The sequence below is a fragment of the Bufo bufo genome, chromosome 3, assembly GCF_905171765.1.
Source record: "Bufo bufo chromosome 3, aBufBuf1.1, whole genome shotgun sequence".
Lineage (NCBI taxonomy): Eukaryota > Metazoa > Chordata > Amphibia > Anura > Bufonidae > Bufo > Bufo bufo.
This window is the reverse complement of record NC_053391.1, coordinates 433,786,653-433,800,183: the sequence shown is the minus strand read 5'-3', so window position 1 is coordinate 433,800,183 and position 13,531 is coordinate 433,786,653. Positions and strand designations below refer to the sequence as shown.

General features: G+C 44.1%; 1 protein-coding gene across 3 annotated transcripts; it reads right to left on the bottom strand.

Moving 5' to 3' along the window:
* Positions 1-2,609: 2,609 nt before the first annotated feature.
* Positions 2,610-11,481, bottom strand: LOC120995654 (chromosome alignment-maintaining phosphoprotein 1-like). Of its 3 annotated transcripts, none has more exons than XM_040425004.1 (3): positions 11,353-11,481; positions 3,413-5,634; positions 2,610-2,808 (listed from the first exon to the last, which is right to left on the bottom strand). In XM_040425004.1, exon 2 carries the CDS (start codon positions 5,585-5,587, stop codon positions 3,644-3,646), a length of 1,944 nt encoding a protein of 647 aa, XP_040280938.1. In that variant the 5' UTR covers positions 5,588-5,634; positions 11,353-11,481; the 3' UTR covers positions 2,610-2,808; positions 3,413-3,643. The 3 variants fall into 3 exon arrangements, with proteins under 3 accessions (XP_040280938.1, XP_040280939.1, XP_040280937.1); XM_040425005.1 differs by having other exon boundaries at positions 11,309-11,393; XM_040425003.1 differs by lacking the exon at positions 11,353-11,481 and adding an exon at positions 11,210-11,333.
* Positions 11,482-13,531: the final 2,050 nt, after the last annotated feature.

Here is a 13,531-nt window from a genome sequence, read left to right as displayed (position 1 = left end):
TAAAATCATGTAAACCCCTTTTTTTGTCATTTTGGTGTTTTTCCCGATTAATCTATGAAATTATCGACAACTAATCGATTATTCAAATAATCGTTAGCTGCAGCCCTAAATGTGTTGTTTGTTTTCCTTTTTTGTTTTACAGTTTTCTTCACTAGGCTAAGTCCCCTGATGAGTCCCAATGCAGGGATGAAACGTGGCATGTAGGGAAATAGCGAGTGTAAGCATAGGAAATAAGCCGCAAGCGAGGGACAGGTTCCGTACAGGGTCACCTCTATCGGGGCGGCTGCTCTGTGTTTGTTAGGCAGATAATGAAATAGCCCCCCACCCTGTTTAAGGAGGGTATTAGAACTAGAGCGTCATAAGTAATATCCATGCTATTTACCTACATCCAGAGCACCAGTCATCAATATTCTTTGGCCACTGCAGTTAAGGATACATTTCAACTGCTGATCCACGGTCTATACGTCTGAATGTGGCAAGATTGAACCTTACTATCACTTTGACCAGACAGCATTCTGGTGCGTTGATAGATATTCAGTTTCTGTTGATTTACTTACTGTGTATGTTTGTTATTGGTAATTTTATGGCATATCTAGTAAAAGTTATATTTAATTTTGTTTAAGATACCCAGGTCCACATAGTATTTTGGTTAGCTGTCTGGGAGTGTGACGTTATACCTCGGCACCCTTGAGGCTTTTTATTTATTTTATATTTACAGCATTCACCAGGCAGAGTATATCATGTGATATTTTATACAGTAGGTTGTTACAGATGTGGCAATACCTAATATGTCTATTTTTCTTAAGGTTTACACATTTTTTACAAGAAAAATCTCTTGTTTTTGTGTTGCCATTTTCTGAGCGCCACATTTTTTTTGAGCGATTGTCTTATGTAGGGTCTCATTTTTTCGGGGTGAGATGATGGTTTGAGTGGTACCATTTTGGGCTACATACACCTTTTTGATTGCTTGTTATTACACTTTTTGTGAGGCAAGGTGAGCAGAAAATGGCTGGTTTGGCACTTTTTTTATGCCATTCACCTGACTGGGTGGATCAGGTGATATTTTTATAGACTCGGTTGATACGGACGCAGCAATACCTAATATGTCCACTTTTCTTTTCTTTTTTTATAAGTTACCGTAATTTTTATTTTTTACTTGAAATTTTTGTCCCACTATGGGACTTCAACTTTTGGGGGTCTGATGCCCTGTACAATGGATTAGAATACATCTGTATTGTAAAGCATTGACAGTAAGTGTAATACACTTACAGCCAGCTTGCCTGTGTGACCAGGGGGGCCTAGGTCTCAGGGCATATGGACGGCAGCACAATGCCTATGGAAGGCATCGGGCTGCCTTCCCAACCATAAGGTCCCCGTCACCGAAGCACAGGGACCCGATGGGGACACTACACAAACATCACACGTGCCACGGTCATCGCTGACTGCGGCACAGCTAGGGTTAATGTGCCAGCATCAGTGTTTTCACCAATGCCGGCGCATACAGCAGGGGTACGGATAATGGGAACAGCCAGAACCCTGCTGATCAGGGCACAGCAACTTTGATTACTAAATGGTTTTGACACGTTTCCCCCCCTCCAAAAAGCACACAAATGATGTTGCAAAGACAATGTATCAATATTCAGGAGTTATGATTATCACATGCAAAAATAGGAATAACTTTAATAGTAATTTTATGTAACTTCTGGTGGCTGTGTTGTTTTTTCACAATGAATAAGATGCACCAGAAGAAAGTGTGCTGAAAAGATGAAAGTGTGAACATGGCTTAAAACTGTGCCAGACATCAATGTTAAAACAATCAGTACAGTCAACAGATGAGTTAAATAAGACAACTTTATCATACAAACACATTTCGGCAAAACTACAAAACAAACATGTACCAATACACCAACAGGCAGCAGAAAAAAAAAAGTTGGCAGAACAGGATAGTACATATGAAAAAAGAAAAAAATCGCAATAGTGGCAAAAATCAAGAAGACCTTTGCCAACACTGCACATGAAATGTTCACAGTATGAAAAACCTTATTTATGAAAAACACTGCTGAGAAGAAATCTCCTCTCTTTACATTGTGGAGAATGATGCTATTATGGTCAATGCAGGCAACACTTTCACAAATAAAGACCCAGTGTGGAGTCAAAGACAAAATACAACTTACTACTAGAGGAAAGAAGATATTTTTCTAAGCAACGTGTTTGCTGGCAGAAATCACAGATTTAGGCCTCTTTCACACAACCGTATGGCTTTTTCAGTGTTTTGCACGGATCGGTTGTTCCGTTTCAGTTCTTTTTCCGTATTGCGTATACAGTAATTACATAGAAAAAAATTGGGCTGGGCATAAAAATTTTAAATGGATTGTTCTGCAAAAACGGGTATGTTCCTTTTTTTTTGGCGGACCCATTGACTTGAATGGAGCCACGGAACGTGATTTGCGGGCAATAATAGGACATGTTCTATCTTTCATCAGAACGGAAAAACGGAATGCATACGGAGTACATTCCTTTTTTTTGCGGAACCACCGAAATGAATGGTTCCGTATACGGAACGCAAAAAACAGCCTGCGAACAGAAAAAAATAAAATAATGGTCGTGTGAAAGAGGCCTTAAGAAGTGAAATAGATCTTCAGTATACAACATACCTACTCAACCATTTTGAGCACTGCATCAACGTTGAGTTCAGCGAACTGCAAGTAATACCCACAAAAGGCCACCTGACCACTGTGTAGGCAACATCACTGCTTAGGCTACTTTCATACTCGCGTTTGGTGCGGATTAGTCATGGATCTGCACAGACTGATTGTGTCCGCTTCATCAGGCGGACAGCAGGCAGCGTTTTGGTGTCCGGCTCGAGAGCGGAATGGTGACTGAACGGAGGCAAACTGATGAATTCTGAGCGGATCTTTTTCCATTCAGAATGCATTAGGACCAAACTGATCCGTTTTGGACCGCTTGTGAGAGCCCTAAATGGATCTCAGAAACGGAAAGCCAAAACGCCAGTGTGAAATTAGCCTTACAAACATGATCTATGTTCTTTTTTTCTACAAAGAAAGATAGTTAAATCTTTGAGAACATTTTAATGTAGTTTTCTAAGGCTACTTTCACACTGGCGTTTTGGCTTTCCGTTTCTGAGATCCGTTCAGGGCTCTCACAAAGGGTCCAAAACGGTCAGTTTTTGCCCTAATGCATTCTGAATGGAAAAGGATCCGCTCAGAATGCATTAGTTTGCCTCCGTTCAGTCACCATTCCACTCTGGAGGTGGACACCAAAACGCTGCCTGCAGCGTTTTTCTGTCCACGATGGGGTGCAGGGCAAGACAATAGAAAAAAGATCCGTCCCCTATTGACTTTAAATGGTGTTCAAGACGGATCTGTCATGACTATAGAAGACATAATACAACCGGATCCGTTCAAGTATGATGCATGCGGTTGTATTCTGGTAAGTTAAGCGTTTTTTTGCAGATCCATGACAGATCCGCAAAAAATGTAATGCGAAAGTAGCCTAACCTGTACACCATCTAAAATTCTTCTTCTCTAAGCCAAGTAAGGGTCTGGTAATTTCAGAAGAAATTGGGCACCTCTATTTCCTAGTTCAGAATGAAATGTCAAAGTCTAGCCAAAGTTTAATGAAGTCATGGCTCTTCATGGTCTTCTTCCTGGAAGCCCACAACAGGCTTACTTGAATCATCTTTGTGGCATCTCTCACAATGTGTCTGGTGTTTTTTAAAACCCCTTGGATGATCAGTTTGAAAATTACAACGATGACATTTATACAAACCTTTTGTGTGGGAAGATAGATGGGTTTTCAGATGGGTCTCCACTACAAAGGTCTCCCCACATGTTTTACATACAAAAGGGCTAGGCATGTTATGTCTGGTGATCAAATGGTGCACAATAGGCCCTTTTTTCAAAGGCCTATAGTCACACAGCATGCACTGATACCTTGCTTTAACACGTTTGACGTGTTGCATTATTTCCTCATCTTTCAGATAACTATCTTTATCATCAGATACTTCCAAAGTGTCTGGAGCACTTAGAGAAACGTCCCCAGAGTCAGAAGTGTCAAGTCCATCTTTGGACCATGATGGAGTACCTGCAAACTCTGAAAAATGTGCAGCTCCTGACAAGTGTGCTGTATCTGTGAGACTCTTAGATTTATCTACCAAGTCCCTTGGACGTACTGAAGTACATTCATCTAGCGTTTCATCTTCTGAAAACGGTGATGAGCCCTTGAACACAGATGCATCAGCATCTTCAGCATACTCAGAGTCTTTTGATTGAGTTGGCGTTGAGTTACCCTCTAAATATTTGGGCATATCTTTTGATTGAGGAGAAATGTCCTCCTCTTCTGAAAACTCCATAATACTCTTTGAAATTGCAGGGGCTGCATCATCATCGTCGTCATCCTCTTCTGAAAACTCCATAATGTCCTTTGATAAACCCGGGGTTTCTTCCTCTTCTGAAAACTCCATCACATTTCTTGATGCATTTGTAGTTTCCTCCTCTTCAGAAAAATCCATTACATTTTTAGAGGCATTTGTGGTCTCTACATTTTTACGCTCATTAATTACCTCCTCCTCTTCTGAAAACTCCATGTCTGCCTTTGACAATGCCATATTATCTTCATCCTCCTCATCAGAAAACTCCATCATGTCTTTAACTGGAGCCGCCATTTCCTCCTCCGAGGAGGAATCTTCTGGCTTTGACGGAACTGGAACACTTTCATCTTCAGATATATTATGTATAGGTTTTTCTTCCAGTGGCATCTCATCTTCAGAAATATCCTCAATCCCTCTAGATTGGTCAGGTAAGACATCATCTTCTGAAGACTCCTGAACATCTTTTGATTGAGTTACAGTTTCTTCATCAGAAAAATGTGGTAGGCCACCAGGCAGGGCAGGTCCATAGTCTTCATCAGAAAACTCAGGTATATCTTTTGAAGGTGAAGAAGCAACATCAGAAAACTCAACCCCCAAATTTGCGTGTGCAGACTTCTCTGTGCTAATGTTATCACTACTGCTGCTAGATTCAGGGTCACAGCTAGAGTCTTTAGTTTCCGGGAAGATGGCTCTTGCCTTCTTCTCCATGCTGCTGCTACTGCTGCTTTTAAGTTCAATGTCAGAACTATCTTGGGTTACCTGGCATGGCACGTTTTCTGGCCAAGAAGTAAGCGTGTCATTTTCTTCAGATTTTACTTCTTTCAACTTGAATTTCTCATCTATAGATTTTTCATCTTCACTGACCATACTTTCAGAATCGTTTCTTTCAAAGCTTTTTTCTGATTTAGGCTTTAAAATGGGTTTTAATTTATTGATTGACTTGTCAGGTTCTGCGTGCTGACCCAAGATATGGTAATACACATTCGAGAACACTTTGCTTGTGAAAAAACATCTGTGACAGTGGAACAATCTTGCACTCTTCTGGTAAAATACCAGTTTTCCCAAACCACCAGTATCAATTTCTTCACAAAATTCTGGATGTATAGTTCCCATATGGATCTGGACACTCTTATAGTCTGCACCGTGAAAACTGCACCGACTGCAGTCAAGCTCATTTAGTTTTCGAAGGATTTCCATTGTTCAAATGGCACCAAAGTCTAATCCAGAAGTGATGTGTGAACAATCTACAAAAAAGAAAAACTCAATTAGTAAAAAAATAAAAATAATGTATAAACGAACAAATATACAAATAATTCAAGTGTCTGTAAATGTATTTTTCTTAAAGGGTTTCTACCACCAGAAATAACGTTATGTAGCTGACTGACATTAGCACATGGCTAATGTCAGCACTACATAACAGTATGTTTTTTACATTTCTCCCTGCAGCCGTTCTGATAAAATAAGCACTTTTATTATATGCTAATGAGCCTCTAGGTGCTATGTGGGCGCAAAATCAACACCTAGAGGCTCCGTCTACTCACCCTTTATCCCGCCCAGGTCCTCTTGATTGATGTCACAGTTCGCAGCATCGCTGACTAAATCCCGCGCCTGCGCCGTTCACTTCCGTATTCGGCACAGGCAGTGAATTATGCGCTCCTGGTGCCGGATTCCTCACTGCGCCAACTACGTCACAGTGAGGAAGCCGGCACCAGGAGAGCGGCCTTCACTCACTGCGCCGAATACACACCTGGCTGCCATGGTAACCGATCGGAGCCCCAGGATTACACTGCTGGGGCTCCGATCGGAGGAGCAGGGGAGAGGGGATCCTGTGGTCACTGCCACCAATGATTAATACTGGGGGGGGGGGGTTTGGGGGGGGGGGCGCACTGCGCCACCAATGTTTTTAATACTGGGGTGGGGGCGCACTGCGCCACCAATGATTAATACTGGGGGGCTTGGGGGGGGCACACTGCGCCACCAATGTTTTTACTACTGGGATGGGGGCGCACTGCGCCACCAATGATTAATACTTGGGGAAGCGCACTGCGCCACCAATGATTAATACTGGGGGGCTTGGGGGGGGGGGGGCACACTGCGCCACCAATTAAGAGAAATCTCTCATTCATTCAAAAACAGGAGGCGGGAGCTGGCTGCAGAATCACATAGCCGGCTCCCGACCTCTATGAGCGGTAGCTGCGATCCGCGGCACCTGAGGGGTTAACTACCGCAGGTCGCTGCTATTGCTCATAGAGGTCGGGAGCCGGCTATGCGATTCTGCAGCCAGCTCCCGCCTCCTGTATAAGAATTAATGAAAGGCTTATCTTCATTGGTGGCGCAGTGGCCATAACCCCTCCCCTTCTCTTGTCCTCCTTCCTCTCATTGGCGGCAGTGGCAGCACAGGGGGAGGGAGACACTGCTTCCTTCTCCCCTGTGCTGCTGAGGGAACGCGGAGAGCGCCGTCAGCAGCGCGATCTGTGTTCCCAATATGTTATCGGAATATCGGCAAAATACTGAATATCAGCCGATAATATCGGTAAAACCAATAATCGGTCGATCCCTATTTCCCAGTGGCAGAACATGCAGTGTAAACAGCGAGACAGGATGGGGAAGAGCAATGGCATGTAAATGTGTAAAGGGACCTTTACGTCCATCCAAAAGCACCCTAATAGTTGTAGACTCAAAGTTACCTCTGTAATTCAAAAGGTTAAAAGGGAACCTGTCATCAACTTTATGCTGACCATAATGAGGTCAGCATAAAATAGTGACAGCAATGCTGATCTCAGCGCTGTGTCACTCATGAGCTAAAAGTAAGTGGTTGCTGAGAACCAGCATCATAAGCATTGTAGCCCTGGACCTGAGAAGAGTCAAATCTACCTGAGAAGAGTCAAATCTACCTGAGAAGAGTCAAATCTACCTGAGAAGAGTCAAATCTACCTGAGAAGAGTCAAATCTACCTGAGAAGAGTCAAATCTACCTGAGAAGAGTCAAGGTTATTCATGAATTCCTGCCCACCTGCTGATGACTGACAGTCTTGTACTTAGTTTTCTCCCTTTCTCTCTAGGAGAGAACTGCCAATTATCAGCAGATGGGCGGGAGAGCAGGAGATTATGAATAGATTTGACTCTTCTCAGGTAGATCGTGCAAGATTCACCTGACAGAGTAGATCATGTGCATGTAAGTAGACATGTAAATATGTCTACTTTGTTTGTTTTACATAAAGCATTTTTGAAAAATAAATTATGTTTGTGTCTCCATTTTCTGAACACCATATTTATTTAATTTTTTTCTGCCGATCGTCTTGTGCAGGGGCTCATTTTTTGCAGAAAGAGTTGAGGTTTTTATTGGTACCATTTTTGGGTACATAGGATTTTTTTGATCATTCATTATTACACTATGTGGCAAGGTGACCCAAAAATTGGCTGTTTTGGAACAGTTTTTATTTATTTTTACAGCGTTCATCTGAGGGGTTAGGTCATATAGAGCAGATCGTTACGGACATGGCAATACCTAATATGTATACCTTTTCTTATTTATGTTTCACAATAATAGCATTTCTGAAACAAAAAAATAAATAAATGATGTTTTAGTGTCTCCATAGTCTGAGAGCCATGGCTTTTTTATTTTTTGGGCGATTATCTTAAATAGGGTATCATTTTTTTTGGGATGAGGTGACGGTTTGATTGGTACTATTTTGGGGGGCATATGCCTTTTTGATCGCTTGGTGTTGCACTTTTTGTGATGCAAGGTGACAAAAATGGCTTTTTTAGCACTGTTTATATTTTTTATGGTGTTCACCTGAGGGGTTAGGTCATTTGATCTTTTTATCGATCTGGTTGTTGCGGATGCGGCGATACCCAATATGTACACTTTTTATTTATTTCACTTTAACACAATAATAGCATATTTGAAATTTAAAAAAAAAATTATGTTTTAGTGTCTCCATGTTCTGAGAGCTATAGTTTAATTTTTTGAACGATTTTCTTATGTAGGGTCTCATTTTTTGCGGGATGACGTGACGTTTTATTGGTACCATTTTGTTTGACAAAATTGGCTTTTTTTGACACAGTTTTATTTTTTTATTTATTTTAACTTATTATTTTCACATTTTTTTTTATCAAGTCTCTATTGAAGATCCAGTGGGGCTGATGGCTGTACTATACTTTGCAATGCTCTTGCATTGCAAAGTATAATACTATCAGATTTCCTGTAGGTGGCAACACCGGATGCCGCCATCGCAGCGCGGCAGCCCTGATGGTTGAGAGAGGGAGCCCCCTCCCTCTATTAACCGCATTGATGCCGCTGCATCTAAGGGGTTACAGCAGAGTGTCAGCATACAGCTGACACTCGCTGCTGATGGCGGCTCCATTCCCGAGCCGCTGCCATCAAACACAACAGGGGGACCGCATCGGGGGCAGGGGGCACAAATAGGGGCAGCGCTGGAAATGAGGGGGGTACGGCCAGCATTGAGGGGGCACAGATGGAGGGACAGGACTGCATCAGGGGCAGGATACATGGATATGGATGGGGGAGGGGGGGGGGGACAGATGGCGGAAGCAGGGCTCACATGGAGGGGGGGGAAGGCACCAGGACAGATTACCCAATTTAATTTTTTCCCCAATTCCACTCCATTTGGAATCTTTTTTCCGCTTCCCACTACATTGTATGCAACCGTAAATGGTGCCATTAAAAAGTACAACTTTCGCCACAAAAAATAAGCCCTCATAAGGCTATTTGAACAGAAGAATAAAAAAGTTAGGACTATGGGAAATCGGGGAGTGAAAAATGCAAAATCGCAAGGTACTCTAGGGGTTAAAGGGGTTGTTCATGAATACATACAATTTCTAACAGGTGTCGCAGCCTGCCTCTACTACTGAAAGGATCAGGACCATGTCGATGAGGAAGAAAACAAACCCTGGACTGGAAGATGGAGAGCCAGATCCTTCCAGTAGGGGAGGCAGGCTGCTGGGTAGAAATGATGGATTTCTGGACAATGCCCACTTGTCTGCAGTGCCACCATTCCTAGTCTGAAGTGGCTCAGGTGTTCTGACTATTGGAGTTATAGGCACACAAGGCCTTCAAGACCCTCACACATGAATTTGGCTCTGGCTTTTTTTTTGTGGTACTTTTTTTTTTGCATACCGTGATAATTACCAGCCCCAAGTTGGAAACCCTGGATTTGCAACTTCTTAAATTCTACTGCAGCTAAATATAGGCACAAGTGGAGTTTCCCTGCCACCTTTGACACTTTAGTAAAGGGTTGTGGCGGGGGAGCACATTTATTATCATTTACACAGGGTTTTCTGACATAAATGAGTACTGTAAGGCCCCTTTCACACGGGCGAGTATTCCGCGCGGATGCAATGCGTAAGTTGAACGCATTGCACCCGCACTGAATACTGACCCATTAATTTCTATGGGGCTGTGCACACGAGCGGTGATTTTCACGCATCACTTGTGCATTGCGTGAAAATTGCAGCATGCTCCTCTTTGTGCGTTTTTCACGTAACGCAGGCCCCATAGAAATGAATGGGGTTGCGTATAAATCGCAAGCATCCGCAAGCAAGTGCGGATGCGGTGCGATTTTCACACACGGTTACTAGGAGACGATCAGGATGGAGACATGGTTATAAGGGAAAATAATAGCATTCTGAATACAGAATGCATAGTAAAATAGCGCTGGAGGGGTTAAAAAAATAAAAAATAATTAAACTCACCTTAGTCCACATGCTCGGGCAGCCTGGCTTCTCTTCTGTCTCCTTTGCTGATTGCAGGAAAAGGACCTGTGGTGACGTCACTTCGGTCATCACATGATCTTTTACCATGGTGATGGACCATGTGATGACCGGAGTGACGTCACCACAGGTCCTGTTCCTGCACAAGGCTAAGATGAAGACAGAAGAAAAGCCGGGCTGCGTGAGCAAGTGGACTAAGGTGAGTTAAATTATTATTATTTTTTTTTTTAACCCCTCCAGCGCTATTTTACTATGCATTCTGTATTCAGAATGCTAATATTTTCCCTTATAACCATGTTATAAAGGGAAAATAATACAATCTACAGAACACAGATCCCAAGCCTGAACTTCTGCGAAGAAGTTCGGGTTTGGGTACCAAACATGCGCGATTTTTCTCACGAGAGTGCAAAACGCATTACAATGTTTTGCACTCGCGCGGAAAAATTGCGCATGTTCCCGCAACGCCCGTGTGAAAGAGGCCTAAGGGTCCATTCAGACATCCGTAGTGCATTGTGGATGCGCAATACACCCGGTCGGCACCCCATAGAACTCTCTATTCTTGTCCGCAATTGAGGACATGCTCTATTTTCTTCCGGAGCCGCAAACCGGAAGCACTCTCCGGAAATGCGGAGGCAGAGAGCACAGAGTGTGTTCTCCGCATCCATTCTGTCCCCATAGAGAATGAATGGGTCCGCACCCGTTCCACAGTTTGCGGACCCCTTACACGGACGTGTGAATGGAGCCTAATACAGGGCCAGTAGTGCTGGTTTCAATTCAGGCGTGCGGACTGGCGGAGTATGCACTGAATTTATGACATGGGTCTTAGATAAACTCCCCCCAAGTGATTTCTTCATGGCGTCTTTCCAATACAGATGCAAAACATCTAGGGAGGGGGGAAACACACGCTGCATTTTAGAAAATAAAAAAACCCACCAAAAACAGTGTGAAAGCAGCCTCAGGGATGGTAAGATACAGGGCACATGTCCATAAGAAACCAATCATTCCTACAGGTTCTATGAGCGTCCACGGCCATGATATGCCCACAATGATACCCCAGCGGATCCCGCCCTCAGGGAGTCTACGTTACCAGCACAGCAGTAGTAGTAAACCCGCTCACTCCACCGTCTCCAACACGCAAGCGCCTAGTGACCTGCCGATAATCCCGCCACAGAGCGTAAGAACGCACACGTCATGCCGCAGCTGTCACCCGCACCGGTCCACAGCGCTCACCTCCACACGCCGCCCCTTTGTACCCCGCGTCAGATAAAGCACAGAGTGGGCAAATTCCCATCGGGAATGTCTCAATCCCATGCGCCGTAAGGGCCTCGTGATGTCACGCGGTCACGTGACATGCCTAAGTCACGTGGGCACTGTTAATGAAGATTAGTAATGCCATATAAAATAACAATACGAAGGAGGCAAGGTCTTCACGGCGCACTGCTGGACCGGGTCCTTACAGCGCATGGAGTTTAGGCACAACTAGCAGTATGGGATATGGAGCCAATCAGAATCAAATAGGTGTACGTCATCACGCAAAGCGGTGAATTTGACTGGATAAAGTCGGCCATGTTGTGGTTGTCAGATTCCATCGCATGTTGCTTTACACGTGCTAAAGACTGGCTGCAGAACCACTGTCATTTATTCTAATAAGCAGAGGTGGAGAGCTATTTTGGGTATAGACCCCTATTATCATAACCTGCTTGGTTATCCCCTAGGTTTTAGGTGTTAAAACTAGGATTTTGACAGAATTGTAGTACGGTTGCTGCACAGAGCATCGAACTAGTGTTGGCGTCCAGAGTTCTGCTTATCGAAGAATCGCATTACGGATTCCGCTACCGCGGACCATAACGTAATTCGGAATCCATAGCAGGATTTTTCCATAACCTGAACCATGTACGCCGAACTTGGAAACAGAAGTTAGCTCATCCCTACATAGAAGTCTACTGGCCCAGTTCAGACTTTTAGTGACCACAATATAATTAAAAATCTACCCTCATAATATTTGAAAGTTGTCTAGAGAAAGGGCATGGCTAATTTAGGTCATGTAATGGCGAGGTGCCATAGAGAGAAGCCATGTGCACCAGTGTAATGTCGAGAGCAAAAAGACAAACCCTGGTGCATGGACTCCGCTCCAGCCAAGCGGATGAGATTTCCAAAAACAGAACACTCCATGGGGTAAGTAAAACTTCCAAAACTTTGATTTCATAGATATTAAAATAATCCACAGTGTCGGAATTGCACCAATCTTACGTGTTTCGATCACGGCCCCAATTAAGGTCATGGCTGCAATCAAAACATGTAAGCGTTGGTGCAATTCAGATTCTGTGGATTATTTTAATATCTATGAAATAAAAGTTTTGTACGCTTTACTTACCCCATGGAGCTGGAAGGTCTTCTGTTTTTCAATCATTAAAGGACATCTGTCAGCAGATCTGTACCTATGACACTGGCTGACCTGTTACATGTGCGCTTGGCAGCTGAAGGCATCTGTGTTGGCTCCATGTTCATATGTGCCCGCATTGCTGAGAAAAATTATGTTTTATTATATGCAGATGAGCCTCTAGGAGCAATGGGGGTGTTACCGTTACACCTAGAGCCTCAGCTCTATCTGCAACTGCCACGCCCTCTGCAGTTTGACTGACAGGGACAGGCAGTGAACATGTAATCACGCCTGGACCTGTCAATCAAAGTGCCGAGAGAGCAGAGACTCTGTGTAACGCAGGGGCGGGCTGGGCCCGGGGGGGCAGGGAGGCAATTGCCCCCCGGGCCGCCCTAAAAAAAACGGCCGCTGGGCCGTCTTTATCAAATCATTTATTATAAGTTTTTTTTTTATTCCTCAGAGTTTTTTTTTTTTTTTTTTGCGGGGGGGGGGCTGGCACTATGGCTATGGGCGAGCTGGCACTATGGGGGGGCTTGCACTATAGGGGGAGCTGGCACTATGGGGGAGCTGGCACTATGGGGGGGCTGGCACTATGGGGGGCTGTACTATGGGGGGAGCTGGCACTATGAGGGGAGCTGGCACTATGGGGGCATTTCTTACTGGCACATTATGGGGGGGCACCATGGGGGAGAGGAGCACTATTGGGGTATCTGGGGGCTCTAAAGGGGCTTTTTTTTAATTATTGGCACATTATGGGGGGCACTATAGGGGAGAGCGGCACTATGGGGCATTATTTGGCGGCACTATGGGGGAGTGGAGCACTATTGGGGGATATGGTGGCACTAAGAAGGAGAATTTTTTACTGGCACATTGTGGGGGAGAGGAGCACTATAGGGGCATCTGCTGGGGCACTAAGAAGGGGCATTTTTTTTACTGGCATATTATGGGGGACATTATGGGGAAGGGGGAGAGGAGCACTATGAGGGCATTTACTGGGGCACTATATAGGGGTATTTTATACTGGCATAC